Here is a 26671-nt window from a genome sequence, read left to right as displayed (position 1 = left end):
GCTACGATTAGCTTGCAGTTTTTTTATGAACGCCCAAGAGTCACCACTTAATTCTGGCGCATTATATATTTGAGGAAAAGTTACGGTTTCATTAATAAAGGCTTAGAGTATGTGAATGTTGCTCATCCAATTGATATTCAGTGTAAAAATGAAAACCCCATCCAACTATGGTTTTAATACTTTATCAACATTGTATTATGTCCAACAGGATGTAATGTTGCTACATATTACCACATTTTCAAAATAATGTCATATTATTGTACATGTAGAAAGTCTTAAAACAGACACCACAGTTTATATTAATCTCTTTATTTATTTTTTATTACCTTTATTTAACTAGGCAAGTCAGTTAAGAACAAATTCTTATTTTCAATGACGGCCTAGGAACAGTGGGTTAACTGCCTTATTAAGGGAATGATTAGAGGAATGCGCTGTAGTGCTGATTTTACAGTTAGTAAACTATCATGGTAAACATTTCATGAGACATGACACACAGCCAGGCAGGGACCCATGATAGTTCATCTTGGAGGCCTGGCAGGGTCTGGAATGGTACTGGGGCTCCTCACAAGCTGCAGGCCTGCAGCTTCTTGTCAGCCTGCTTCAGAGACACCCAGGTGTTGAGCATGGAGGCTCGCAGTTTGGACCACACCAGGTGGTCACTGAGCCCGAAGATCTGAGCAGCAAACTGGGCCGCAGCTTCTGGGGAGAGGACGGTGGAGCAGCCAAGACCTGCGGGAGAGGAGCTCACAGGGTTAAAGTAAACACACAGATACAATAAAAATGGAGAATTACCACACATTACTGAATACACACAGCAAGAAAGACCGCATGCAGGGATGTACTCACCGCTTGGCATGCGAAGGGATGACCAGATGTCCTGTGCCCCCCAGTTGGGGGTGATAGGAGGGCAGTTGATGACTGGGTAGACGGTGTTTCCTGACATCACTGGACCAAGGCCGTTGCTTCTGCCCGCCACAGCCACAAACACAGTTGGTACTCCGTCACCTGGGAAAATACTGCACATTAGCTCATCCATCCTAATATAATGTTTTATATTAGATAGCCACTATACTACACAGTTACTCCACATACCAAGCCATTATTTAAAACACTTTCAGAAAAAAAATGTATAGATCAGAATCTTCCACTCTCAATAAACATAATAAGCAAGCAATGGCTTTTACAATGCATGAACAATCTACGCAGAGGGGTAGCTATATTTGTAGGGGTGCCCAGTAAGCTTAGGGCTAAAAGACTGAGCTCAGCCCACCTTCATATTCAGCTTTGATGCGGAGAGTTTCATCTGGTCCTTTGTGTGCCGAAGTGACTCTGAGTTCACAGGGGATTCCGTAGGAGCCACAGGCCTTCCTGATCTTCTCACAGTGGGCAGTGTCAGAGATGGAGCCCATCAGAACCACCACTCTGCCACTGGCCTGGGGCTCCAGCAGCCGCTAGACAAAAACACACTGCCTGTTAGCCTCTACTGAATGCCTGGACTAACCTATGGGCTGTACTTGTACCGGGTCTGCATGTCATTTCATGACAGATTAAAACAAACTTGGTTAATTTGACAGAAGTTGTGAAGGTCACAAATGGTTCACCTGAGAACCTGATAATGTCTAAGAGATGACACTGGATTGGAACACAATCAACAGACACAACCAGTTAATGTTACATTTTTTAACCCCTTTTTTCTCCCCAATTTTGTGGTATCCAATTGGTAGTAGTTACAGTCTTGTCTCATTGCTGCAACTCCCATACCGACTCGGGAGAGGCGAAGGTCGAGAGCCATGCGTCCTCCGAAACACAACCCAACCTACTGCTTCTCGACACAACGCACATCCAACCCAGCCAGGCGCACCAATGTGCAGGGTCTGCAGGGTCACACCACTGCACCCGGCCCCGCCACAGCTGTCGCTAATGAGCGATGAGACAAGGATATCCCTGCCGGCCAAACCCTCCCTAACCCGGACGACGCTGGGCCAATTGTGCGTCGCCCCATGGACCTCCCGGTCAGAGCCTGGGCTCGAACCCAGAATCTCTGGTGGCACAGCGACGCAGTGCCTTAGACCACTGCGCCACCCGGGAGGCCACCAGTTAATGTTAAACTACCTGATTCTCTATCAGTATGGTATGTTGATTCAACACAAACACTAGTGCTTGTCCTCCTGATAACAGCTGGTCAGCTCAGGCTCTTTTAGGCTAGAGGGCAATAGGGCACAGGAGTAGTGGGATATACAAGGTTAGCTTACCTTCACGCTTTCAGAGACCCACTCAAAGTTCCTCTTTACCATCTGCATAGCTTCAGGAGTCACCTCCTTCAGGTCCCGGTACACCTGCAGAGAAGAGCACACAGGTTTACACTACAGCTAATGTGGTGTAACTCAAAATCTGAGGTGGTTAAATAATGGCAACATTAGATTTTTTCCATTAAGGGATGGCAGGATGGGAGAATTGAACATAGCAATGCGGGAGATCACCTCACCTGTTTGTCTTTCTGCTGACTCCGATCTCCCGCTGGCCACAGCCTCCAGGAGTCATTGTCAATCACATCAGCAAGCACTATCTCTTTAGTGCTCACATTCACACCAAACTCAATCTGTCAACAACAAAAAAATACAAAAAACATTCAAAAGCAATGTTTTACGGGAAGACATTAAATTCAAAACGCCCCAACATGACTTCCACATCTAGCTTGTAGCACTGTGCTACCCCCCATGACCAGCAGAGGGTGGTGCTGAGCTGCATACCTTCATGTCCACAAGGGTGCAGTTCTGGGTGGCCCAGGCCCTCTCCAGGACCTCAAAGATGGCCACAGTGCTGCGGTTCATTATGTCCACCTCACAGCGGCCAATGGTGAGCCCAGCCAGAGATAACTTAGTCTCCAGCAGCTGCTCCTCTGACCATTGAGGGTCATTGTTGGCATCGTCCTGGGACAAACACAAATGGTGACAAAGATAAGACATTGATGTAAATTGTAAAACACAGCAATATTTGTATGAAGGAGGATGAGTTGATGCACCTAACTTTCAATGTTGTCCCCTGAGCGGACAATGAATGTGTGCAAATCAAACCGGAAGATTGGATTATGGGAGAGGATATGTTTCTACTGGGCATGATTGGACAGAGAAATACACACACACCTTGAAGAACATTTCCATTTTCAGAGGGTAGAACCTGTAGCCCTCCTTGACCCCTGGGTTCCTCTTGAGAAAGGATCCGGTGGCCACCCTCCGACAGACCCACTCGATTGGTATCATCTCACAGCGGGCCGCCACGAATGCCTTCTCCGACTGCTGCCTCACAAAAGCTGTCTTAATGCCTGAGGGATAGGGACATCACAAGGTCTTACTCAGCCATTGATGATTAAATCAAATGCACTACTACTAAGGCCACGAAGCCAATTAACAGCCAGTCAGATATGCCATTGTCTTAGATGAAGGGGAGGAAAGAGGGCTAGAGTGGGACACATTCTGAGTTGCAACGAATTCATTTCCACAGTTAGGCTTATTTAGCTTTTTTTTTAGCTTTATTTAAAAAATAAACGCAACATGGAGTTATTTCTGATCAAGTAGTGTTTAGTAACAGACTACTGTGATTCCAATGTCAAACACAGGAATCTAACATGGCCTGGATACTCAGGACAGCTGGCCACTGTGCTCAGTTACAGACAGAACAATTCCTGATAATAGCTGTTTAATTGCATTCTAGCCTGCAGACGAATCCATTCATGAATTGTTGGCACACTTAAATGTCCCAGGACAATGTATATTTCTCACAGATCCAAGAAGCTTTCGAATTGATTACAAAACAATCTGATGTTCTCGACACTTGAAAGGATGGCGGAGGGCACAATTAAACAAAGTATCACAAGCACCCACACATGCATATATTGCCAAACTAATCATAACATTTACATGTCATTAGCACTTACTAACTTGCATAATTGATAACAGTGTAGCCTGACGACTCACCCGCCTCCTGCAGCAACTTGAAAACACAGCTCGTGGTTCTGTTTGCTATCGCGGCCTTGCCCTCCATCTGGTCCTTCCTCGCTGCATTCCCTGCTGTGATTTGGTCCTTCGACTGGACCAAAACATGGCCTGGCTCATCCGCGAGTTCGAAAATCTGCTTGGTCTTTCCCTCGTTTAGTTTCTGTCCCAGTTTCAGCTCTTCAAAACCAGAAAACAATGAAACAGTGAATAACCCCAAACATTGGTTCATCGATTTTTACGATAAACGCGTGTGTACAATAGACATCTGATTGCATCATCATTTCAATTATCCATCTTGAAATTACTTGATGGACCGTTTTGCAAATGAACAAACATAAGTAATGGGCCTACAAGTTGTACTTTGGTGGAAAACATACCTGATGGAGACGCCATGTTGGAAGACGATCTGCAACCCTGAAAAGTAAAGCAAGCAAAAATATATTAAATCAAGTGTGGGAAATGTACACCCAAAATATCTTATTTATAATTTTCGCAACTTCACCCGCAACCCGTAGAAAAGTCAGCACAGAAAGAGGACTCTGCAATGAGCGAGTTCGTTGTGCAAGGCTTGTTCACTGGGTGGGCGGGGTTTGTTGATTTAGACTCAGTCAAAGTAATGAAGGCCTCTCTCCACGTGGGGGGAAGTTATGCCTCATCACTACATATATCAGCGATACAATGGCTTATTTGTCGTTTTTTGATTAGTATCTCTTGAATACTTTCAAATAAATCTCATTGCACCTTTATCACACACAAAAAAAAACCCAGGGCGAATGATTGGAAATCTTGGACTAGCTGACATTATCAGTCAAGTCATCAAATCTATATACTTTTTTTTCGTCTGTAAATTGTCGGCCTAGTACTTTCGCAATCTGCCACGGATGATTCCGTCTTGCCAGGGGCTGTCAACTCGAAGTAACGTTACATTTTATCGAGTCAATTCAATAGGCTTCATAGCAAGCATCCCCATTTTGTAGCCCTGTACTAGATTGAGCCCGTCTGTGTGTAGACGCTAACCAACAAGAGGAAGCATACTTTCCCGCTAGCACTATTTTTAACACGTGGTCAGTGTGTAAAACGTGGAATTGCACTGCTGTGAGTGTGAAGTATACAAGCTGAGACGCGCAGGGACTGAAGAATGAGCGAGTTCGAAGAATCTGGCATCGGAGAAGAGTGCGGAGTGTTTGGCTGTGTTGCAGCAGGGGAATGGCCAACACAACTAGAAGTTGCCAAAGTGTTAACTTTGGGTCTTGTAGCGCTACAGCACAGGTGAGTTTGTTTTCTAGCTAGCACGTTTACATAGCGCCGTCAACTATTTTGTATACCCATCCGCTAAGCACAAATTCCGACTATCTTTCCCATAATTGATTATACACTTGCTTTATCAAACCCTCAAACCCATTGTGCAACTTTCACTGAGAAAATACATTGGAGGGAGCGGTCCATTTCTCAGAACAACACATGATGTGACGTCAAACTTTCTTGATCACTTCTTGCTAAATTGGACATTTTAAGTGTTACTTTGTTTCCCGTGAAAGTATGGACATCTCGTCCTTTGATTCCAGACTAGCGCTGATACATTTCTCCAATGGAGACTCAACTCAATATCTTTCGTAAAGGTATTGTGTACCACGACTTTCAGACTCTTATTGTATACAGCAGTCAACTGGTTACTATGATGCTAAAACATAATTTTTCACATTCTGACGCCTACCTGTTTTTCTCGGAATGAGTCAGAGGCTGCCATGGAACAGACTGAGTTGATCTCTATAATAGGAATGTATTGATCCTCCTCTTTGTACTGGAAGTCAATACTCTCAGCACAGCAGCCCCCAGTGTCATGCCTTTTCACAGGTCTATGTGTATCTATAAAAATAAAACAAGGAATCAATAGGGTCAGTACATCAGAGATTGAGTTGAGGGGTTAAATGCCTTTACTCAATTTTTACTGTGTGTTGAAGTCTGTGACACATGGGTTGTGTTCATATAGGGCGAATATATAGGCAGCCCAATTCTGATCTTTTTCCCACTAATTGGTCTTTTGACCAATTTGGATCTGACCGAATATCTGAAGTGGTTGATCAAAAGACCAATTTAGTGGAGAAAACAAATATCAGAATTGGGGCTGCCATGATGTACAAAAGAGCTATCTGGCGCAGATTCTTGACCTTGGTCCTCTCAAATTGATCGTGCTAATGTGCTCGAAGAATATTTCAAAATGTGTACAAAAGAATGTGATCTCTTCAGATTTTGATGACAGATTGTAATCTTGATTTTACTGAAAACACTGTTCTACTTTTTGAACAGATGGGATACACATAAGCCATATTGCAGTTTTGTAAAGGCCAATGTCGTAGTCTTTTCTCAGCAGTTTCCTGACTCTTTACCAACCCACCCTCTCGTGATTTGATTAGGAGACTCCTTGGCAAGTCACTGGACTGACTCACCCAGTCACACTGTCCATCGTTAGTCTGTTACTGAGCCTTTGGTCATGTGTGGATTTTAAAATGAGATAAGACATTCTCGTGATGTGACAAACATAATTGTTGATGGAGGAGGTACAATTTAACCTTGATCCAATGCTTTCCTCTTCAGCCCTCTTTTTGCTGTCGCGTCCTCTCTTTTATCCATCTCAGCATTGCCTGTAAGAAACCAATAGGCATATGACAAATCAGTGTTAATGCACAATATCAGAACCTCTTTTCCTCCACCAGGTTCTGCTGTCTCTGACCACCAGCTTTGGGGCTGATGGGGGTTAATTTTTAATCTGAGAAATTAGCTTGTTATAGGCTATAACATAGAGATGTGGGAAATGTCTGAAGATGTAATGGCTTGTCTGTTATCTTTTATATGGTCACCACTAAATTATATTGAGTGACCTTCGGTTTATCTACAATTTCTATCTGAGGCACTTTTTATTTTTTTACCTGTGTATGCTCGTTTGTCCTCATTCCTGGGGATAACCTCATAACTTTGAGCTGTGTAAGAGTTAACTGGACGAGTCCTCTCTTCATGTCCCATTCTTGCAGTTGCTCTATCTGACGACATGAAAATGGCATCTTTGCCATCCTCGTACCCCATCATGGCCGCCCCAGCCAAAATGGCACCAGCCTCTGTTTGTTCCTCATATCTCATGGCAGGTCCACTATCCGACCTGGTCAAAATGGCATCCACCTCATCATAGAACCTCATAAGGTGGCGCGGGTCCGTGCCGTCAGCCCTTCCCCTCTGTAAGGAGCGGTACAGGTACTTGAGGTTCTTGTATTTGGTGTGACACTGCTTCCAGTCACGCTCCACCCCCTGCTGCAGTAGTCGGCAGGAGATCTGCACAAAGATGTCCCTCTTCCTGGTGGAGCTCTGCAGCTGCCTGCACACGCCCTCTTCAGACCACACCTGGATCAGTGCACGCACCTCCTGGTCACTCCAGTTCCGTCCTGTGTCAGACACCGTTACCACGTGGAACTGCTCGGCGCTAGACTGGTCCAGTGGTGATATGTGGGCCTCTATTAGGGTGGGAGACAGAATAGTGAGTGGGCAACGGGCATAGCTGTTAAATTTCAGAAGGCATTTCTGCTGTAGGTTATTTGGTTACACATACCTAATTCCCTTTGATTTGGGTCTGTGTCCAGCTCATAATCGTCACTATTGTCATCTGAAAGAGACATTTGTTCCAGGACTGTAAAAAGTAGAACTAAGACTAGGCAATGTACTCATTCAGTATCATCATTCATTAAAACCTCACCATCTATCTCAATGACCAGGTCTCCTGCAGGTGCTGTTGACTGTGTCTGGCCTCCAAGAGTTTCCAGCCTCCCAGCTCCCTGGTCAACATCAGGTCCTCTCCTCTGCATATCATGGTTCCCATCCTTCCCATCAAGTCCCCTGTCCAGCAATATGGCCTCCAACTCGTCGAAGAATTTCATGTACCTTCCTGGGCCACTGCCGCTGCTGCCTGCAGCGGCCTGGGCGCTCTTGGCCATCTTGTACTCATACTTGAGGTTCTTATATTTTGTGCGGCATTGTTTCCAGTTGCGCACCACTCCGAAACCTCTTTGCATGCGGCGGGCCATCTCCTGGAAGATGGCCTTGTTGCGTAGCGTCCCTTTCAGACGCTGCCGGACGTGGCGGTCAGACCAGACGCACAGCAGAGCCCGCACCTCCTCATCTGTCCAGTGGCGGCCCCCCTCCGGGCCCACGCATTGGGCGTAGGGGAGAGCCCCATGAAGAATCTGACCCGGGCCTCCTAAACGAACACACACATACGCTTACATTTTTAAAGGAATGTGAATCAAGGGATACTTTTTTGATATGGTCTGTTACAGATACTCGGGTTTATTTAGATTCAGTGTAATCCTTTTTCTAGGCTACTGGTATGTGACTCCAGTTGTGTCCGAGTCAACATCTTGGTCACAAAGCAGCCTCTGAGGCTTCTTATTTAGATGAGGGATCATTTAAAGACTGCTAGTTAGACTACTGCTGCATATACTAAACAACTTAAGATTTGGTACTACATTTATTAGGCATAGTCTATGGTCCACTGTTTTTCTGACATTATCTTAACAATCCATCACTCACAGCTAGTGTGTTGGGATGTCGCAGCTCGTTTTATTTCATTGCTTCCTATAACCTACGCCAATTGCTATATACTGTAATTGTTTCAAAGTTTCCATATACAAATATTTTGTAAGCACTTGTATATTTCTCTCCCAATATAACACTGTTCCTGTAACTCCGAGTTACCTTCCTGCATTGTGACTAAGGAAGAGTGGGCCTCTTTCTCACTGGTCAGATCCTCCTCCTCTTCCACCAAGTCACTTGGGGTCATTTGGGTGTCCATCATGGCTGCTGCCCCCTGATTGTAGTTGTTGAATGTGCCTGGTGATTCAGCCTTCCTGGCTTGCAGTCCCAGCCTCCTGCACTGGGCTTGACACTCCCTCCAGTCCCGCAGCACGCTGAGCCCTCTCAGCTGCTCTGAGATGCATTCAAATGTGGCTCTGCTGCTGACGCCTGAATGCTGAGCTGCTCCCAGCTCCCCCCACACGGACAGAAGAGCCAGCACCTCCGCTTCCCCCCACTGTCCTGCTGTTCCTGTCTCCTCTACCTCTACCGTGTCTTCTTCACCTCTTCTTTGTCTCCCTGCTCCTCTCTCCATGTTTGAGCTGACCTGGAAACGCTTCTTTCTCTCCCAGCCCCCCTTCCTCTGCTGCCCGGTTCCCTAGGCAACCAGGCGTTTAAGCCTGAGAGGAACGCCCACGCAGCCTCACTACTGGCTTAAGCTTTGTGATGTGGGGGAGGGATGGACTGTAATCCGAGAAGCAGCTTGGCAAATCGTCTGCAGCGCAAGGCCACTCCATATAAGGAAACTCCACTGCAGATACACACAACCCCCATTTCTCCCCCCACACCACTTCTCCTTCACCAAAACGGTTTAGTCTGCCCCAAGGCATTATGCATGAATAAAAGCTGGCCTCAAACATGTTGCATCAAGCAAAGTCGAGTAGGTTTGGGTGTAAGAGATTTAAGGACTGCTGTGTCATTGTTGCAAGTGTTTCCACCTCACTAAAACTGTCATTCAAGCAATCTATTTGTTTTTGTTTACCTAGGGGTCAGGAAAGTGCTGGGATTGTCACAAGCAATGGAGTCAACCCACCAACGTACAACACCCTCAAGGTACAAATGTGTGACAAACAGAACCATTCAGTATGGAAACATGACAGAGAAATGGCTACAATCCTACTCATTCTAGATTACAAAGATACTCAACTTGTCCTCTAATTTACACAACATCCCATCAGTGGCCTCAAACTAGGCATAATACTATCACCCCCCCCCCCCCCCCCCCCCCCAAACAACAAAACACATTTTTAAACCCTTCCATCTGTGGGAGATTCAGTCCTATTAGTTAACTAAAATCTCAGAAGTACAAGGAGAGAACACACTGTATAGAAATGAGACACTTGTAGCATAAAAACAGGCATGTGATATCATCACTTAAAGCTTTACTAATCACAGTTTGGCTACATTTATTTTTATTTTTAATGCACAGGGTTTTAGGAGAGCAAAGTTCAGTGTGTGTGTGTGCCCAAGATGTCCCTGTCTGCCTATGTGTTGTGATTATCTACGTCTCTTCCCAACTCAGGGAATGGGCTTAGTGAACAACGCCTTCCCACCTGAGAACCTTTTGAAGCTGCGCTACGGTAACCTGGGCATCGGGCACACACGCTACTCCACCACGGGCATCTCTGAGCTGCAGAACTGCCAGCCCTTTGTGGTGGACACACTGCACGGCAAGATCGCTGTGGCACACAACGGGGAGCTGGTCAATGCAGCTGCACTGCGTAAGAAGGTGGGTTGTGCTGTCATATCCACCGACCTTGTGTGTTTTCTGTTTTAAAGGTACATTACTGTGTGTGTTATGTGTATGGCAGGTGATGCGTCACGGCGTGGGCCTGTCCACCAGCTCAGACAGTGAGCTCATCACCCAGCTGCTGGCTCTGACTCCACCCATGGAGGAGCTGGATGCCCCTGACTGGGTTGCCAGGTTGGTTCTAGAAGCTTCTATTCTAATAATACCCCATCTCCTGTGACACTCTTCTTCATCTTCATTGTTTATTCTCGCCATTGCAGGATAAAGAACCTGATGCATGAGACCCCGACATCCTACTCGCTGCTGGTGATGTACACAGATGTGATCTATGCTATCCGTGACCCGTATGGAAACAGACCCCTCAGTATTGGGCGCCTCGTCCCCATTTCTAAACTCCACACTGCAGGTATTTTTGGTCCTTCCTTAGCGCTGCATGGTATTTTTGGATCTCTTGATTTGTGCATTATCTATGAGCAGGGTTACTAATCTATAATCAAATATATTGGCACCCTTAAAGAGGTGGAAGAGGATGGATGATTGACAGGCCATACTCTGTCCACTGTCAGGTGCTGGCGAGGGGGAGACAGAGGGCTGGGTGGTGTCATCAGAGTCCTGCAGCTTCCAGTCCATCGGTGCCAAGTGAGTGCTCTCATCACCATGGTTACCGTTCTCTTATTGCCATGGCAATGTGTGGCTCACAAGCCTCTTTCTGCTCGGTCTGGTCCTCAGGTACTACAGAGAGGTGATGCCTGGAGAGATAGTCCAGATCTCCAAACACGGTGTGAAGTCCCTAAGCATCGTCCCTCGCCCTGAGGGAGACCTCCCTGCATTCTGCATCTTTGAATATGTCTACTTTGCCAGACCAGATTCCATATTTGAAGGTAGGCATATTTAGAAGTTGGCCTAGCTAATAACACTAAAACTGATTTAGTACTTAGTCGGTGAGAGTAGTGAATAGTTTGACTGGGAGATTATGGCACACAATGTGTTTTTTTTTAAAACATTTATTTAACTAGGCAAGTCAGTTTAAAAAAACAATAATCTTATTTACCATGACGTCCTACTGGGGAGCAATGCCTTGTTCAGGGGCAGAATGACAGATTTTCACCGTGTCAGCTCGGGGATGTGATCCAGCAACCTTTTGGTTACTGGCCCAACGCTCTAACCACTAGGTTACCTGCCTTTGGCCTGATGCCAGAGCACCTATAGTTTCCTCCTGGTGTTTCAGGTCAGATGGTGTACACGGTGAGGCAGCGCTGTGGACGTCAGCTGGCCGTTGAGGCCCCTACAGAGGCAGACGTGGTCAGCACTGTGCCCGAGTCTGCTACACCGGCTGCACTGGGATATGCTCAACAGGTGAGGCAGTAAAAACACACTGATCAGGTCTTCTCTGTTTTCCATGACCATTTAGTAGTCGCCTATAGGACGTTTTGATAAGTTGCATGTCTTGACTATTCTTTCATTTTTTTTATGCTTGGTATGTATGCATGTGCTCCTCTTGGGCTTCAGTCTGTACTATGCTGTTCCATCTCTGCAGTCGGGACTGCCGTACGTGGAGGTTCTGTGTAAGAATCGCTATGTTGGGAGAACGTTTATTCAACCAAACACACGCCTCAGGCAGTTGGGGGTGGCCAAGAAGTTTGGGGCACTGACAGACAACTTTATAGGCAAGCGAGTGGTGCTCGTTGATGACTCCATTGTCAGGGGCAACACCATCTCCCCCATAATAAAGCTCTTAAAGGAAGCAGGAGCCACAGAGGTGAGTGGCCCAGAGTTGGATCATTATCAGCCCTCTTTCTATCAATTATACTGCAGGTAATCTCTCCTTGTTATAATGGTTGAGTACTATACTAAGTTTGGTCTCGCGTTGTCTGTAATGACCACCCATTTTGGTTGCTTACCTCCCTCCTATAGGTTCACATCCGTGTTGCCTCACCACCCATCAGGTTCCCATGCTACATGGGCATCAACATCCCCACAAAAGAGGAACTCATCGCTAACAGGCCAGAGTTTGAGGACATTGCGGGCTACATTGGTGAGATTTGGAACGCTACAAAGTTCATGTTTTTGAGAGTAGTCCCCTCTAGATTCACATTTTGATCTGTGACTTGCGACATGGTTGGTTAACACCAGTTGTGTGTGTGTGGCAAACTGATGTGTTCTGTAGGTGCAACCAGTGTGAGGTATCTGTCGGTTGAGGGCCTGTTATCAGCGGTGCAGGGAGGAATCCCCTCCCTCCAGGGGAAGGATGAGAGGATCAACACCAATGCCAGCAGGAGAGTGGGCCACTGCACCGCCTGCCTCACAGGCAAATACCCTGTGGAACTGGAGTGGTGACCGTTGACCACAACCCTCTCAAGTCATCAGACACAGCTGAAGCTACCATAGATGACCACAACCAAACTGTTCTCGATCACACTACTGCTGTTTATTGTACTTAACCCTGCCATTCTGGCAACACAACCGTATGCATGTCAATGTATTACATTTGAACTCAGCCTTTTCATTCCATTGTTACTGAAAAGCAACATTTTGTGAGGTGAAAGTAGCTGTGTTCCAACCCCTTATTTCTATCCTCTCATAGGAGAGATGTTACAAGTTGCCTTATCAGCTGTAAGACGTAATGTTTAGTAGAAACAACTTGCCTTCGTTTCATATAGCCAAAAATCTTTAAATAGGAAAATACATATGCAGACCTGTTTAAAGTAGTTGAATCTTTTGTCTCCCTTATTTACATGAATCCTCTTGTAAAGTACATTTCAGATTCTTTATGTTGATCATAATTAGACTTTCCCTATTGTGATATGTAAGAAAATGTAAGGTGATAAAATAAATGCATACAGCCAAAAAGTTTTCAAACTTGTTTTATTACAAAGTCATTTAGTATGTATTTTATGCATCTATCTGTTCCAAAAACAGCTATTGTTATCCCAAGGGGGCATAAAAAAAGACCTCGTGGGAACACTGTAACAAATGAGTCATTGGAACATGTTTTAAAAGCTGATATAAAACAGCAACATATTTAACAGTCATATCATCTAGAGGTGCAGGCCTTTCTGTGGGCTGACATCATTTATACAGAAGCTGTCTCCTAGAGAAACTGGGGAAAGAAGGGAGGCTGGTTAACATGAGAAACAAAATGAATCTTCAACGACAACACAGAACAGACTGAATAAGGTCATGGTTACCTTGGCGAACAGCCACATTGGCACTCTGCCTTGACAGGTGACTTTCCTGGGGGGAGAAATGGTCTCATCAGAACTGAATACATTCATTGCGGTGGTCAAAGTTCAGAATTTTATTTTCCAAGAAACTAACCTGGATGAATCCCAACAAATCTGTTGTATTTCGCTCTCTAAAACAGGAGACAGGACAGCAATGTTACAAAATATAAGGAAACAAAATACTGGTATTCTGTGTGTACATTGTTTCTGTGGAAGACCCTTACACAAGCAGGAGAGGGCTGATCAACATGCAGGCCAGACCAGGAGGCTGCAGCTTTCCTGACTGCTGCGTCTGAGTGGTGATGGGGGCTGTGGCGGATCTGAAACAGGCTGGCCCTATGCGGGCTCCAGGTGTGGGAGTCACAGGAGATGTCCCTCTGGATGGAGGATAGATGCGTGGAGGACAAGTGGCTGTCTAAGCGATTCTGGCACCTGATCATTTCTCTCCTCTGGCGGAGAGATCCTGGTGAGTACACGCAGGAGTTGTCTCTGAAGCGTTTGGACTCTGGGGAATGTTTCTGGACCAGCTCCCTGCGACGCTTCCTCATGACAGAGTGGTGAGGAGACAGGGCCAGGGCAGCCAGAGCAGAGGAGGAGGGGCCTCTGGTGGTCTCTGCTCTCCTCTCACACATGCGACAGGAGGGGACCGATTTGCCCTGACAGACAAGCTTGTGGTATTTGCCCTGACACACAAGCTTGTGGTAAAGCTTCTGGAAGTCCTCATCGATCTGCTTAGTGGAGTTCCTTAGACTGATGGATGGGGAGAATGAATCCAGGGAATAATGTCGCTGGAGCTTTGGCTGAGCTGCCCCAGCAGTAGACTCCTGATGTGTGACTCGAGATGAGTGGACTTTCAGTTGGGAGGTACTGCAGGCGTCTAGGTGGTGAAGCTTCCTGGGTGACATCAGAGGACTCTGAAAAGAGGGGGAAAACGCAGGGGAAGATCTGGGTTCCACCGTCACCATGTTTCTCTGATATCCAGCAACGCCTGATTTGAGGCTTCTATGGTCAGTGTTAGGAGATGCACGCTGGCCTTCCCAGCTCAGCAGTCTGGCTCTGTAGGGACTCTGTGCTGCTGAGACAGACCTCTCTGTGTCTGAAGACATGTCCATACTGACCACAGGGCGTACTGCTGTGAAAATCCTCTGACTGGGGACGGCACACCTCAGAGATGGGCTGCTCAACCCTCCTGCTGTGTCAGGACTGAAGACAAGGGTAGTATACCTAACCCTGGTGAGTGGGGCAGAGGACATAGACACCGTGAAGGTTTGGTTTAGGGGGGCCTCATCTAGCTCAGGGTTCTCCTGTAGGGAGGAGTCTGCAGAGGGAGGGGAGGAGGCTGCAGAGAGAGGGGAGGAGGGAGCAGAGGAGGCTGCAGAGAGAGGGGAGGAGGGAGCAGAGGAGGCTGCAGAGGGAGGGGAGGAGGGAGCAGAGGAGGCTGCAGAGGGAGGAGAGGAGGCTGCAGAGGGAGGAGAGGAGGCTGCAGAGGTAGGGGAGGAGGGAGCGGAGGAGGCTGCAGAGGAGGCTGCAGAGGAAGGAGCAGAGGGAGGGGAAGAGGGAGGAGCAGAGGGAGGGGAAGAGGGAGGGGAAGAGGGAGGAGCAGAGGGAGGGGAAGAGGGAGGAGCAGAGGGAGGGGAAGAGTGAGGAGCAGAGGGAGGGGAAGAGGGAGGAGCAGAGGGAGGGGAAGAGGGAGGGGAAGAAGGAGGAGCAGAGGGAGGGGAAGAGGGAGGGGAAGAGGGAGCAGAGGCGGCAGGACTGGAGCCTGCAGAGGAAGGACAAGAGGAGAAGTCCATCAGTGGAAAAGAGCGAGACGGTTGTCCATTTCCTGAATTTGTCCGCTTCCTGGGTGACTGCCTCTCTGCTGGCCACTTCTGGAGGATGACCTTGGTCTGTGGAGGAGGATGGGTGCCGTTTGTCCTTTTGAGGTTAAACTTTGGACTCTTGGGATTACTCACATTCAGTGTGGTGTTCTGAGATGTTGGGAGGATGGATTGGCTAATGTTGAGGTCAGGTTTTCTGTGAGCTGGTCTCAGGGTGCTGTTGAAGTTTCTGTTAGACGACCACCTGAGTCTGTGGTACCTCCTTAGCACCCCTACAGCCGCGTCGGACACATGTTGGCGCCTCCAGGCCTCTCCTATCTGACTGAGCATGCTGGGATACAGCTCCTGTAGAGTGCTCCGTTGACCGCTCAGAGAGCGCTCCAGCTCCCAATCCTGCTCCTCTGGTGCCCCCCACAGGTTACTTCTAGTCTCATTCACCTTGGAATTGTCCACCCCTGTTGGAGGCGATACAAATCCAATTTATTCATCAGAAATGTCAAAAACAAAAGAAAGTGCTGCAGTTGTATTTCATAAAGTCACTGGGGTTTATGTTGAAATAATTAACGTACAGTGGCTGTTCTCGGCAGCCTGATGCATAGCAGAATCGTTACTGGGGGCAGTGACAGCACTCGTGTCTAAGGCACCCTCATCGACACAATCACTGTTGGCATCATACTGGTGGTATGAGATGTCCATCTGTTGGAAAACACGAGAAGTACAGTAAGATTTATTTTTCCATGGGGTTTTGTTATGTGTATTTAAATATTATTCTTGACAAACGCTACTATTATTTCTACTAGTATAACATTGCATTTTAGCTACACTGCTTATATATTTATATACTGGATTCTTGACATATCTGGATTACTGTTACGGTGCCGCTTGGGTTAATTGACTCATTCGGACATTAAGATTTTATATGTATTGATTATTCGCATAATTGTTGACCTTTTACTACATTGTTAGGAGCTAGTAACATAAGCATTGTGTGGCACTCGCTATAACATCTGCAAAACGGTGTATGTGACCAACAACTTTGATTTTATGCTATAGTAATGTGAACTGTTAACATCTGGTTGGACTCTAGTCTCCAAACAGACAGATCTGTTCTGTCCACAATCAGTTTTCTGTGTGTGTAGGTCATTGCTCGATAGATTTTTATTTATTTATATATTACCTTTATTTAACTAGGCAAGTCAGTTAAGAACAAATTCTTATTTTCAATGACGGCCTAGGAACAGTGGGTTAACTGCCTGGCTACCTAGGCTACCCTGCCGCCCCAGATTGGGAGAACTCCAATTAGATTAAGTAAAAGCAATTTACCTTGAAGTATCCAGTGGTGTCATGTGGCCTGTGTATTTCAGAAATATCTGAAATAGCAAAACATAACTTGAATATAGATTTAGATCAATTGAACAAGTGCACATCTCACAGAGAAACAACATGTTGTAGTTCCCTACCTCCTAGTGACAGCTCTGCCAGGCCAGCATCACTCTAAAGAGAAGGTAGATAAGAGGTGTGATCCAGAAAGAGATTCCTCAGAAAAATGTAAAGTCAACATAAACAGAAAATGTACAAAGTGGATGTAAAATAATTAGCCACAGATCATTTACAAACCTTTGACAATTCCAGCTTTGACAGCGCCAACTCTGACTTGAACATGCAACGGCTCACATCTTCTCCATCCAATGACAGGATACATGAAAAAAAACAAAACATCAAGGCATGGAGCCAATTCTTTTGAGTCCAGATGGTTTACCCATCAACATAAAGCTGGCTACTTGTTGTTGACAAGACTAAACAATTATTCTTCAAGCACTGAAGGTCCACAGTGACACCATAAACTGACTTTTGTTTACCTTGGGGAGTTATGTCCTCCAGGTTCACCTCAGTCCCATCATCATGCAGCTTTGAATACTGTTGAGCCAGAAAGAGTAAATACAGGCACATTTGGATGTTTCCCTATAGGGGGGAGGTCAGAGACCTGGCCGTGTGGTGCCAGGATAACAACCTCTCCCTCAATGTGATCAAGACGAAGGACTACAGTCGTGAAGAGGGCAGGACAAAGCCTATTCCCCCTCAGGAGACTGAAAATATTTGATATGGGTCCTCAGATCCTTTACAGCTGCACCATCAAGGGCATCACTGCCTGGTATGGCAATGGCTTGGCCCCCGACCGCAAGGCACTACAGAGGGTAGTGCGTATGGTCTACACTGCTGCTACTCTCTGTTCATTATCTATGCATAGTCACTAACTCTACCTACATGTACATATTACCTCGACTAACCTGTGCCTCGTTATGTTATTTTACTGCTGCTCTTTAATTATTTGTTGTTATTTTTTACTCATCCATCCATCTTTTTTTAAATTTTTTTACTTAACTCTTATTTTTCTTAAAACTGCATTGTTGGTTATTAAGGGCGGGCTTGTAAGTAAACATTTCACTAAGGTCTAAACCTGTTATATTCGGGGCATGTGACAAATACAATTTGATTTGGTACATGCTTAGTAGTCCTGAGTGCCATTGATGAGGGGTGTGCATTGTTGGAGCATTTCGTCCCGTGGCCATAAGGGGGATGTTGGCGAGAAAGACTAGCTACTACCAAAGTGAGTCGCTACATACGGTTTGAAAACTGCATCTGCTCTGCTACTACTAGTTAGTTGGCGAACACCAAAAGAGTGTGTCTTTTCTAACTATGATCATCATACAAAATCGTCAGAAGAATACTACAAACTTCTAGTTACAGTCACGGGCTCACGGCAGAGTTACAAGTTAGCCAACGTTAGCTAAACTGACGTTCCCTAACGTTAACTAGCTACCAGTCCATTTCCACCTACCTTCTCAACGATTCTCTCCAGATTATCAGTGTAAATCTTGACATTGTTCTGAAATTTATTTTTTACGAAGTCGTTCATGTTGTCAGTCTTTATCAATCAAAACACTAAAACGAAAAAAATGTATTCCCCTCATTTGTTTGCTTCTCTCCGGGTCAAGGGCTCTGACTAGCGGAATACAGCTTCGACCGGAAGTAGTTTTTTTTGTAGCAGGTTAGGATAATTAATGGGGTAGGTTAGGAGACAGGTTTAGGTTATGAAAATGTTTAGGTTTTATGGTTAGCTAAATTGATATTCTAACCTGATGCAAAAAGTCCCTTCAGGTCGTAGCTGTACTCCAGCTAGTCACGAAAATATTTTTAAATTTCCCGCAACAACATACTGAACTATGATTGGATGTTTCACTATGTGACACGGTTTTTTTCTACATGGTGTGATGTCATCTTCATGCGACAAAACATCGACCAGCCAACAACAAAATGAGTAGTTCTGTAAAGTAACTATGTAACATGAATTTGATAGTGAATAGCCATACTTTAGATTTTCCGTATTCACCGGGAGATGGCAACGAAAACACTACAAGACATGGTGCTCGCAGCTTCCTCTTTGCATAGTGGCAAAATAGCTGTCACATTTGACAATGGAATAACAGGAGGATGTCCTATGTTGCTTTATTACCACGAACTTGTTGCTCTTGGAAATGAATTAACACTTTTTCTACAGATACAGTGTGTGCAAAATACAAGAGCAATTGCATTATATTGTCAGCCAGATATCAACCTTCCTGTGTGGATTCTGGGGTAAGTTTAGTATTGGAAATCAAAGCAATTGTATATTTATACAATAGATGATCTGGAACAGCACCATCCAATTAGCCCAAATTAGATCCATCTCTATGGCAATATATTATTCCCTGCTCTCTTTTTAATGGTGTGCAGATAGCTAATGATTCTCAATGGGGGTTGATCCATTTGATCAGCTGTTGCATACCATAGATTAGTATTACCCAAGTCTACTGTAAGTTCTCGGCTTGGACTACTGTAAACACAGCTCTCAAGGGGATCCTCTGTCTGTCAGCATCCTCCAGTTACCTGCTGCATATGTACCACTGGACCCAGATGCCCCAGCACTCTTGTCTGCCAGTGTCATGAAGCAGTGTGGGCTGAAGTACTGTGTTCTACAGAGTGACCTGTTGCAGGTAAGAGTGGACTTCACAAAGCATTATGAGAGTGGTTTATATTACAACTGTGGCTTACAATTATGATTACTTGCTGACAGGTTTCACCTTCTGACTATTTGACTCTATCTTTCTCTCTCTTTCCCTAGCAATTCCAGATGGCATTTTCCAACCTCATGTCTATAGAGGTGTGTGCAGTGTGGTCTGCTCACAACCTAACCCTCGTACTAGTACAGCACAGACCAACTGCAGCCCGTAAAGAGGAGCCGAATGCTGACCTTTTTACTCCTGCTGCAGTTCCAGAGAGTGCCAGCCAGGGGGCACTGGCATATATATTACACACATCTGGAACCACAGGGCTTCCCAAGACCGTGAGGGTACCACATAAGTGTATAGTGCCCAATATACTGCACCTCCGGTATGTCCCTTTGGTTGGATTGGTGTAATGCATGTATTCCTGTATATCAATGTCCAGATTACTGATTGCATTGAATGTTAAGAATTTCATTAAATGTTGTTTGTTAAACAGCATTCTGTCTTTATCTCTTCAGATCTCTGTTTCAGATGACACCAGATGATGTGGTGTTCCTGGCCTCTCCCCTGACTTTTGACCCTTCAGTGGTGGAGATATTTTTGGCGTTGTCATCAGGGGCACGTCTCCTCATCGTCCCCACTGTGATTAAGAGAATGCCCAACAGACTGGCTCATGTGCTGTTTAAGAAACACAAAGCGACCGTCTTACAGGTTACTATGACAGTGGGATGAGAGTAACTTATCAAGCCTTTTGTTGCTTTTTGTTGTTGCATGTGCTAATATTTTGTCTACTTCAGGTGACGCCCACTCTGCTTGGGCGTTTTGGAAGGCGTGTCCTACAGGAAGAGGTCCTCTCTGCTGGCTCTTCTCTACGTGTGTTAGCCCTAGGGGGCGAGGCCTGTCCCTCCCTAGCCCTGCTCCGTAGCTGGAGGCAGCAGGGGAACTGCACTCACATCTACAACATCTACGGCATCACTGAGGTTTCCTGCTGGGCCTGCTGCTACCACTTACCAGAGAGCCTCCTGCAGTCTACTGACATGTGAGTGACCACTGAACCCTAAAACCCTGACTGTGGCATCCAACTGCTGCCTAAACCAGCACCTCATTTTATGAACCTTTTATCCAATTCTCTGCACCCTGGACATATAATTGATTTGACTCTGTTGTTTACCGGGATGGATATTTCACAGGGCTGAATCCTCTGTGCCGCTGGGTCCTCCCCTGATGGAGACCACCGTGGAGCTAAGAGATGAGGACGGCTGCGTCATCACTCAGGGGGAAGGACAGGTGTTTATAGGTGGGATGGACAGGGTGTGCCTTCTAGATGACGAGGTGACTGTTGCTCCTGGTACAATGCGGTCCACAGGAGACTGGGTGCAGATTAGAGACACACATCTCTACTTCCTCGGGAGGCGGGACCGACTGGTCAAACGCCATGGACAGCGGCTGCATCTGGACACCTTACAGCAAGTCAGTACCATTTCAGACAGCATGTCATGTCAGGCACATATCACCAATTTTCCTGTGCTATCCCCACCTCCAGTCATTGATCTTTCAATCCTCCATATCCCCCTTCAGGTTGTAATGAGTCTACCCCAGGTGGAGGCATGTGCTGTGGGTCTGTATGAGGGGTCTCGGCTGGTGGCCTTTGTCGTAGCCTGCTCTACGTCTGGAGAACAAAAGACAACCCATTCCTCCTCCCCTGTAGAGCACCAGGTAGAGCATCTTGAAGAGACTGCCCCCTCAACTAGAGGCCTACAGAAGGCCATCCTCCACAGGTTGTCTCAGGTCCTACCCAGTCACAGTGTTCCAGACACCCTAGTCCTGGTCCCGGCCCTACCACTATCCTCACATGGTGAGTGACACTGTCCTCTGTAGCTGAGCATCGCTAGACTCTACTGTAGATGCTGCATTCTAAATTATTTTCTATCAGGGTTTTACCATTCGTTTTTTGACCTTGGTAGTATCTGAAGTCTGGTGTAAATGAAATGGTGTTTCTTCAGGGAAAGTGTCTATGGGTGAACTTATGAAGATCTACCAGAGACAGAGAGCAGGTTCAGAGTCCCATAGTGCACTGGGGGACATGGAGACACTGAGAGAGAGACTCCAGTCTCTGTGGAGGGTACAGACAAGCCATTATGTTGTTTTATTATGGTCACATACAAGTCAGTATCCCCTTTACATCAAGAGTTTACATATTTGTACCTGTATATTTGTGTGTGTCAGGAGACTTTAGGTCTAACGGAGGATGAAGCCATCCAGGAGGACTCCAACTTCCTGTTAAGTGGAGGCAACTCTCTGCAGGCCCTGCGTCTCTGTGATGACATCACCACTGCCGTTGGAGTGACCTCATCAGGGCTTCTGGAGGTTATCCTGGACGGATCCTTCTCAGAAATACTGCGCCATGTTGCCATAGCAACACTGCCTTTCCCATCTGAGCACAGCCGGACATCCCATCCTGTGTCCATGAAACGCCCAGCAGACCCTGTCTCCTCAGCACAGCCCAAGAGACAGCATACAGACCCCTACTCTAAAACAGCTGCAGAATGGCCTCTGGGAGTTGTAGTTTCTTCTTTGAAGAAGGCTGTAAGATGTACAGTGGTAAGGAGAGCAGGGGAGGTTGTAGAGATGGGTCAGTCACACTCTTTGAGGACCAATGAAAACTCCTACTCAGACTCAGAGGGACCAATCAAAAGAACGAGAAATACACAGGAAAAAGGAGCCAATGAGAGTATAGAATCCAACCACTCCCAGACATTTGGATCCAATAAGTGGACAGAAAGCAACCATTCCCAGGCTGTGGAAACCAATGATCCCAGTGCTAGCAGTGTTACCCCTCCCTCCAGAGAGGCTGGTGGTCTGGGGCTGGTGGTGAGCTGGGAGTCAGACACAGGGAGGTGTGTAGACGCCTCTCCAGTCCTGCTGGTCCAGAGAGGAGCGGATGGATCCTCAGGAGGCACCAGGGCCACAGTGTTCATTGGCTCCCATTCCCACAGGATGCAGGCCCTGGACCTGACCACCGGGGGTCTGCTGTGGGAAAGGGTTTTAGGGGACAGGATCGAGTCCTCTTCTGCTGTGTCCCGATGTGGAAGACTCGTCGTGGTTGGTCAGTATCCACATAAAGCATCTGCTTTTTTTGGTTATGATAAATTGTTTAGTCTATTCTACTCTACAGTGTATATTTGGGGGCGGCAGGTAGCCTAGTGGTTAGAGCGTTGGACTAGTAACCAAAATGTTGCTGGATCGAATCCCCGAGCTGGCACGGGTAAAATCTGTAATTCTGCCCCTGAACAAGGCAGTTAAACCACTGTTCCTAGGCCGTCGTTGTAAATAAGAATTTGTTCTTAACTGACTTGCCTAGTTAAATAAAGGTTAAAAATAAATATTGAGGGTCTATGTTGTGTGTTTGTTCTCAGGGTGCTATGATGGTGGTGTGTATTTCCTGTGTGTGGAGTCTGGGGAGACACAGTGGGTGTTTGAGACTGGAGACGCAGTGAAGAGCTGTCCTACTGTGGACCCTCTCACAGGCCTAGTGATGGTGGGGTCGCATGATGGCCACGTCTATGCCCTCGACCCACAGGTGTGTGTATGTGCATACCTTTCCAGTGTAAATCTTGCATCTTGCACATGCTTAATAGTTATGTGTTTTTGTGTATTCTAGGTTCGGCAGTGTGTTTGGAAGCTCCACTGTGGGTGTGGGGCGGTGTTCTCCTCACCCTGTCTCCACCCCTCTCTCAGGCAGCTGTATGTAGCCACCCTCGGAGGACATCTCCTCTGTCTCAATCCTGTGAGTGTCCATGCTTCCTTACCTGCACAAATCACACTTAGTAGTAATACCCGCGCTTGTTTACTGACTTGGCTCAGAAGCACTAGCACTGTTTGAGTGAAGACAACCGACTGACTCAATGTTCTTCTGTTAGGACACTGGTGCTGTCCTGTGGACATATTCCAGGAAGACTCCATTCTTCTCCTCACCAAGTTGCTCCTCGGGTCACATCATCATCGGCTCTGTGGATAGAAACATCTGCTGCTTCAGCCACACAGGGGAAATGGTGAGAGGAAGAACTGGCACTAAGATAATGGCAGTTTAGTGTCTTGATCATCTTCATTTTCCTCACGGAAGTGTTTCATTTGTGTTAATGCTTTGTGTTTTCACAGGTCTGGCAGTATGTGACCAATGGACCAGTTTTCTCATCCCCATGCATCACACCAGACAAGCAGAGGGTTGTGTGTGGGTCACATGACGGGTGTGTGTACTGTCTGAACTGTACTGACGGCTCATTGGTGTGGCGCTATCAGACCCCCAGCAGGGTGTACTCCAGCCCCTGTGTGTTTGAGGGGTCAGCATGGGGTAAGGAGGGTACATTGGTAGGCCTGGCCTCCACAGACGGGACCCTGTGCATTTTGGATGGAGAGGATGGGACTTTGAGAGCATCTCTCTCTCTGCTCGGGGAGCTGTTCTCCTCTCCTGTGGTGTGGGAGCGCTCCCTGGTGGTGGGATGTCGCAATGACTTTGTGTATTGTGTGGCGCCGACAGGGGAGCTCAAATAGATTCCTGAGATGATATCGTGTTTTTGTACCCTATTATAATATTAAAGAATAACATAGGAAACAAATGCGTTGACACTCATTTGAAGGAGGAATATGATTCTAAGCTTTGAGTTCAGACATCAGTATTTAATTTACATAATTCATAACATTTGCATCACTTTAAGATGTTCTCATGAATACCTTTTAAGTCAGACAAAAAAAGTGCAAATATTATCAAACAATATGTTGTTACATACAACACTGTGTACACTACACTATTGCACACAATCAAAGTTAAACAAAAATGCCAAAGTGACTGAGCCTTGGGGTCCTCTTTTTGACCAACGTTCTGGTAAAACCGCCTCTAACAACACACATACAGGTCTTTACATTGAGTAGTGAGAGCAAGGTAGTGATGGGAGAAATAGCCATAGGATGTCTGTCATCAACAGACAGCCCAGCAGATGTTCTCATAGCAAGGCTGGCTGGTTCACATGACGTTGAGGAAAATGGAAGAGGATGTGATATAGCTGTAAGCTTATCCCATGATGGGATTCACAGAATGGGACTTTCCAAATGCTGGAGGAGAAAAGGCCTTATTATAGGTCAACACATTAGCGGTGACATGACATATGTTACAGCCGGTAGGTTGTCTCTTTCCACAGCAAAGCAAAATACAGGACACAATTAGAGTGGTAAGAGCATTGTGCAATTCACAACCACCTGACACCTGGTCTTTAATGGTTTGTTTCAGTACAGTCGACATTTGATTATGACAGACCTAGTGTTATTTTACAAACTGCGGTGAGATTCAAAACAACTCTGTCATGGCAATGTATTTATCTTTTTTACAATATAGCATCTTTGACAGCTGTCACAGTCATCACGGACACAGTGAGAATAGTTCTATACTAAGTACTGCTTTTGAATACGTTTGTTTGTTTGTTTTTTAAGAAAAAAAGAAGCTTATTCTGTACATTGGAGACAAGGCTCAGAGATGACAAATACATTGTTTCAACATTGTTAAAACCAGTGCTTGAAATAAACCCCACGAGATCAGGAAATGTTTTTATTTTAAGGGAGATAAACCAGGGTTGATCATCTGTCATGTTGGGTTATTGGCTACTGGTAGCCCTTAAAACACTGTCCCCAAAGTACCCTTGAAATGAAGAATCTTTATCCTTTTTCAGACCTGTCAAGACACATCTTTCCAATACATCAGCATTTTTATCTTGTATTATGTTTAGTGTATGATCTATTTACAGCTGTGGAGCTTTGATTGGCTACTGAAGGGAAGGAAGGGTTGGGATTGGCTAATGCAATGGCCAGCAGTGGCCATGATTGGCTGCTATAGGATCTTTTGACTTGTTGGAAGATATTATATAGTTGATAGTATACAGCCAGGTAATCTTGAAAAAATAATTGAGTTTGTGTTCATGTTTTCGTGTAAGAGCATGCTTGAACTGAGTGTTCATGTTTGTAAACGTGTGATCATATTTATATTATGAATGTGAAACACACTTTTGACATATTCAAACAAGTGCATGGTTATTGTGGCATGGGAGGAGAATGACTTGGTCTGGTGGCTGAGGTTAGAATGCAAGGTCAGGTGCACACCAGAGAGGAGAGGTCAGGGGATGGTTTGGGACAGGGGTCATAGTTCATGGGCAGTGTGTGTGTGTGCTGTACTGATGCAGTGTAGAGGTTAGAGAGTAGGTTATTTGATGATCTGAGGGCAGTCACTCCAGGCTTTAGCCTTGCGCTTGGCCAGAGCCAGCCAGGCCGGCTCAGTGGACACCTGGGGAGAGTCAGTGGATGGGAAGCGCTTGGTCAACTCCTTCACTGCAGGGGGCGATGGTGTGGGGTCTGCAATCTCAACTGGAACACAAGACCCAGAGAGAAAGGGTTATAAAGCACGCCGAGGACGCCATAAAAGTGTAGTCATCCATGCAATTTACATAACAGATTGGTTTGATTATGATGATCCAGATGTAATAGATGTGAGATATCCTAACTGTCCGATCTGATCTTGGGAAAGTGTGATGTCAAACACTTGTGAATATGCTAGCTCTTACCTGTGACAGAGCTGGGCAGGGTGTTGGCTTTCTTCAGGAGGTCCCGGCGCTCCAAGCGGCCCAGGAGGGTGTCTGGTCTCTTAGCTTCCTCCGGTATCTGTGGTTTCGGAGGGTTGGTGTTTCTACTCCCCTTACCCTCCATAGGACTAAGCAACACATCCTATGAAACACAGTTACCTTTCAGCTGTGCTCTCCTACTGTTATTAGTACAGGTGACTACTGAGAACGTGCATGTCTTTCTCTACATAAGCACATGTGTGTGTATGTATGGCATTTGTGTATGTTAAAGTGCAGTAACATACGCTGTCTTTGTCCTTGGTTTGCTTCTCAGACAGTTTGTGGCTGCGGCGTTCGTCTCGGCTCTGCTGCTGCTCCCTGAAGCCTTTCTGTTTCTGCAGCGCTAGCGTGATCCACAGAGGCCCTGACTCCTTGTCCTGGACCCGCGTACTGTCCAATGAGTGCCTACTCTGCAGTGATGGCTTTCCCTCTGTAAGGGGCGAGACGAGACAACTATCATATACTGAGACATTCACACAAAATGACTCAAGTAATTGAAATGCAGGAGTGACTTTCCTACTCGCTTAAAAAAATAAATCTCTGTCTTGGACTAGCAG

The 26671-nt window shown here is 46.1% G+C and overlaps 5 protein-coding genes across 10 annotated transcripts in view; 2 read left to right on the top strand and 3 right to left on the bottom strand.

Moving 5' to 3' along the window:
* Window positions 1–293: 293 nt before the first annotated feature.
* paics (phosphoribosylaminoimidazole carboxylase, phosphoribosylaminoimidazole succinocarboxamide synthetase) lies at window positions 294–9178 on the bottom strand. 2 transcript variants are annotated; one of them, XM_021599442.2, is made up of 15 exons: window positions 8736–9178; window positions 7738–8238; window positions 7594–7647; window positions 6923–7498; window positions 6566–6637; window positions 5710–5861; window positions 4373–4409; window positions 3975–4172; window positions 3144–3322; window positions 2751–2930; window positions 2486–2599; window positions 2253–2336; window positions 1271–1451; window positions 847–1005; window positions 294–729 (listed from the first exon to the last, which is right to left on the bottom strand). In XM_021599442.2, exons 1-15 carry the CDS (start codon window positions 9145–9147, stop codon window positions 563–565), a joined length of 3066 nt encoding a protein of 1021 aa, XP_021455117.2. In that variant the 5' UTR covers window positions 9148–9178; the 3' UTR covers window positions 294–562. The 2 variants fall into 2 exon arrangements, with proteins under 2 accessions (XP_021455117.2, XP_021455118.1); XM_021599443.2 differs by lacking the exons at window positions 5710–5861; window positions 6566–6637; window positions 6923–7498; ... (1 more) ...; window positions 7738–8238; window positions 8736–9178 and adding an exon at window positions 4498–4622.
* Window positions 4673–13212, top strand: ppat (phosphoribosyl pyrophosphate amidotransferase). 2 transcript variants are annotated; one of them, XM_021599445.2, is made up of 11 exons: window positions 4673–5264; window positions 9599–9665; window positions 10135–10341; window positions 10424–10536; window positions 10623–10768; window positions 10929–11001; window positions 11092–11243; window positions 11591–11718; window positions 11900–12121; window positions 12277–12397; window positions 12530–13212. In XM_021599445.2, exons 1-11 carry the CDS (start codon window positions 5134–5136, stop codon window positions 12697–12699), a joined length of 1530 nt encoding a protein of 509 aa, XP_021455120.1. In that variant the 5' UTR covers window positions 4673–5133; the 3' UTR covers window positions 12700–13212. The 2 variants fall into 2 exon arrangements, with proteins under 2 accessions (XP_021455120.1, XP_021455121.1); XM_021599446.2 differs by lacking the exon at window positions 4673–5264 and adding an exon at window positions 5491–5614.
* si:dkeyp-117h8.4 (uncharacterized protein LOC572032 homolog) lies at window positions 13211–18603 on the bottom strand. Its single transcript, XM_036968588.1, has 11 exons — window positions 18246–18603; window positions 17266–17323; window positions 17024–17082; window positions 16867–16900; window positions 16730–16776; window positions 15976–16102; window positions 15236–15861; window positions 13811–15022; window positions 13681–13717; window positions 13551–13596; window positions 13211–13462 (listed from the first exon to the last, which is right to left on the bottom strand). The coding sequence occupies exons 1-11, from the start codon at window positions 18321–18323 to the stop codon at window positions 13432–13434; spliced, it is 2355 nt and encodes a 784-aa protein (XP_036824483.1). The 5' UTR covers window positions 18324–18603; the 3' UTR covers window positions 13211–13431.
* Window positions 18604–18673: 70 nt separating this feature from the next.
* aasdh (aminoadipate-semialdehyde dehydrogenase) lies at window positions 18674–24064 on the top strand. Its single transcript, XM_021599440.2, has 13 exons — window positions 18674–19042; window positions 19320–19440; window positions 19569–19837; window positions 19971–20163; window positions 20250–20491; window positions 20643–20922; window positions 21031–21307; window positions 21456–21574; window positions 21679–22558; window positions 22869–23032; window positions 23114–23239; window positions 23373–23504; window positions 23611–24064. The coding sequence occupies exons 1-13, from the start codon at window positions 18804–18806 to the stop codon at window positions 24001–24003; spliced, it is 3435 nt and encodes a 1144-aa protein (XP_021455115.2). The 5' UTR covers window positions 18674–18803; the 3' UTR covers window positions 24004–24064.
* Window positions 24065–24108: 44 nt separating this feature from the next.
* cracd (capping protein inhibiting regulator of actin dynamics) overlaps window positions 24109–26671 on the bottom strand; it is a 28282-nt gene continuing 25719 nt past the window's right edge. For all 4 annotated transcript variants that reach the window (XM_021599439.2, XM_021599436.2, XM_021599437.2 and 1 more), the window contains exons 7-9: window positions 26360–26544; window positions 26058–26217; window positions 24109–25860 (exon numbers count right to left, since the gene is read on the bottom strand). In XM_021599439.2, the coding sequence (XP_021455114.1) occupies window positions 25700–25860; window positions 26058–26217; window positions 26360–26544 (506 nt within the window). In that variant the 3' untranslated portion in view covers window positions 24109–25699. The remainder of the gene's footprint in view (window positions 25861–26057; window positions 26218–26359; window positions 26545–26671) is intronic.

The sequence above is a fragment of the Oncorhynchus mykiss genome, chromosome 30, assembly GCF_013265735.2.
Source record: "Oncorhynchus mykiss isolate Arlee chromosome 30, USDA_OmykA_1.1, whole genome shotgun sequence".
NCBI classification, from domain to species: domain Eukaryota; kingdom Metazoa; phylum Chordata; class Actinopteri; order Salmoniformes; family Salmonidae; genus Oncorhynchus; species Oncorhynchus mykiss.
Note: the sequence above shows the minus strand (reverse complement) of the source record. Positions and strands in the feature narration are given on the sequence as shown.

Bases quoted from the DNA above. Each gene is read 5' to 3' on its own strand.
- ppat (XM_021599445.2), top strand. From the start codon at position 5,134: ATGAGCGAGTTCGAAGAATCTGGCATCGGAGAAGAGTGCGGAGTGTTT. The intron at 10,537-10,622 runs GTTGGTTCTAGA...TCGCCATTGCAG, and splicing joins GCCCCTGACTGGGTTGCCAG to GATAAAGAACCTGATGCATG. The intron at 12,122-12,276 runs GTGAGTGGCCCA...TCCCTCCTATAG, and splicing joins AGGAAGCAGGAGCCACAGAG to GTTCACATCCGTGTTGCCTC.
- paics (XM_021599442.2), bottom strand. From the start codon at position 9,147: ATGGAGAGAGGAGCAGGGAGACAAAGAAGAGGTGAAGAAGACACGGTA. The intron at 8,239-8,735 runs GTAACTCGGAGT...GTGTTCGTTTAG, and splicing joins CTTAGTCACAATGCAGGAAG to GAGGCCCGGGTCAGATTCTT. The intron at 4,410-5,709 runs GTAGGCGTCAGA...TTTACTTTTCAG, and splicing joins ACTCATTCCGAGAAAAACAG to GGTTGCAGATCGTCTTCCAA.
- si:dkeyp-117h8.4 (XM_036968588.1), bottom strand. From the start codon at position 18,323: ATGAACGACTTCGTAAAAAATAAATTTCAGAACAATGTCAAGATTTAC. The intron at 16,901-17,023 runs GTTTGTAAATGA...CCTTCTCTTTAG, and splicing joins CAAAGCTGGAATTGTCAAAG to AGTGATGCTGGCCTGGCAGA. The intron at 13,463-13,550 runs GTAACCATGACC...TTCTTTCCCCAG, and splicing joins CAATGTGGCTGTTCGCCAAG to TTTCTCTAGGAGACAGCTTC.
- aasdh (XM_021599440.2), top strand. From the start codon at position 18,804: ATGGCAACGAAAACACTACAAGACATGGTGCTCGCAGCTTCCTCTTTG. The intron at 20,923-21,030 runs GTCAGTACCATT...ATCCCCCTTCAG, and splicing joins ATCTGGACACCTTACAGCAA to GTTGTAATGAGTCTACCCCA. The intron at 23,505-23,610 runs GTGAGAGGAAGA...GTGTTTTCACAG, and splicing joins TCAGCCACACAGGGGAAATG to GTCTGGCAGTATGTGACCAA.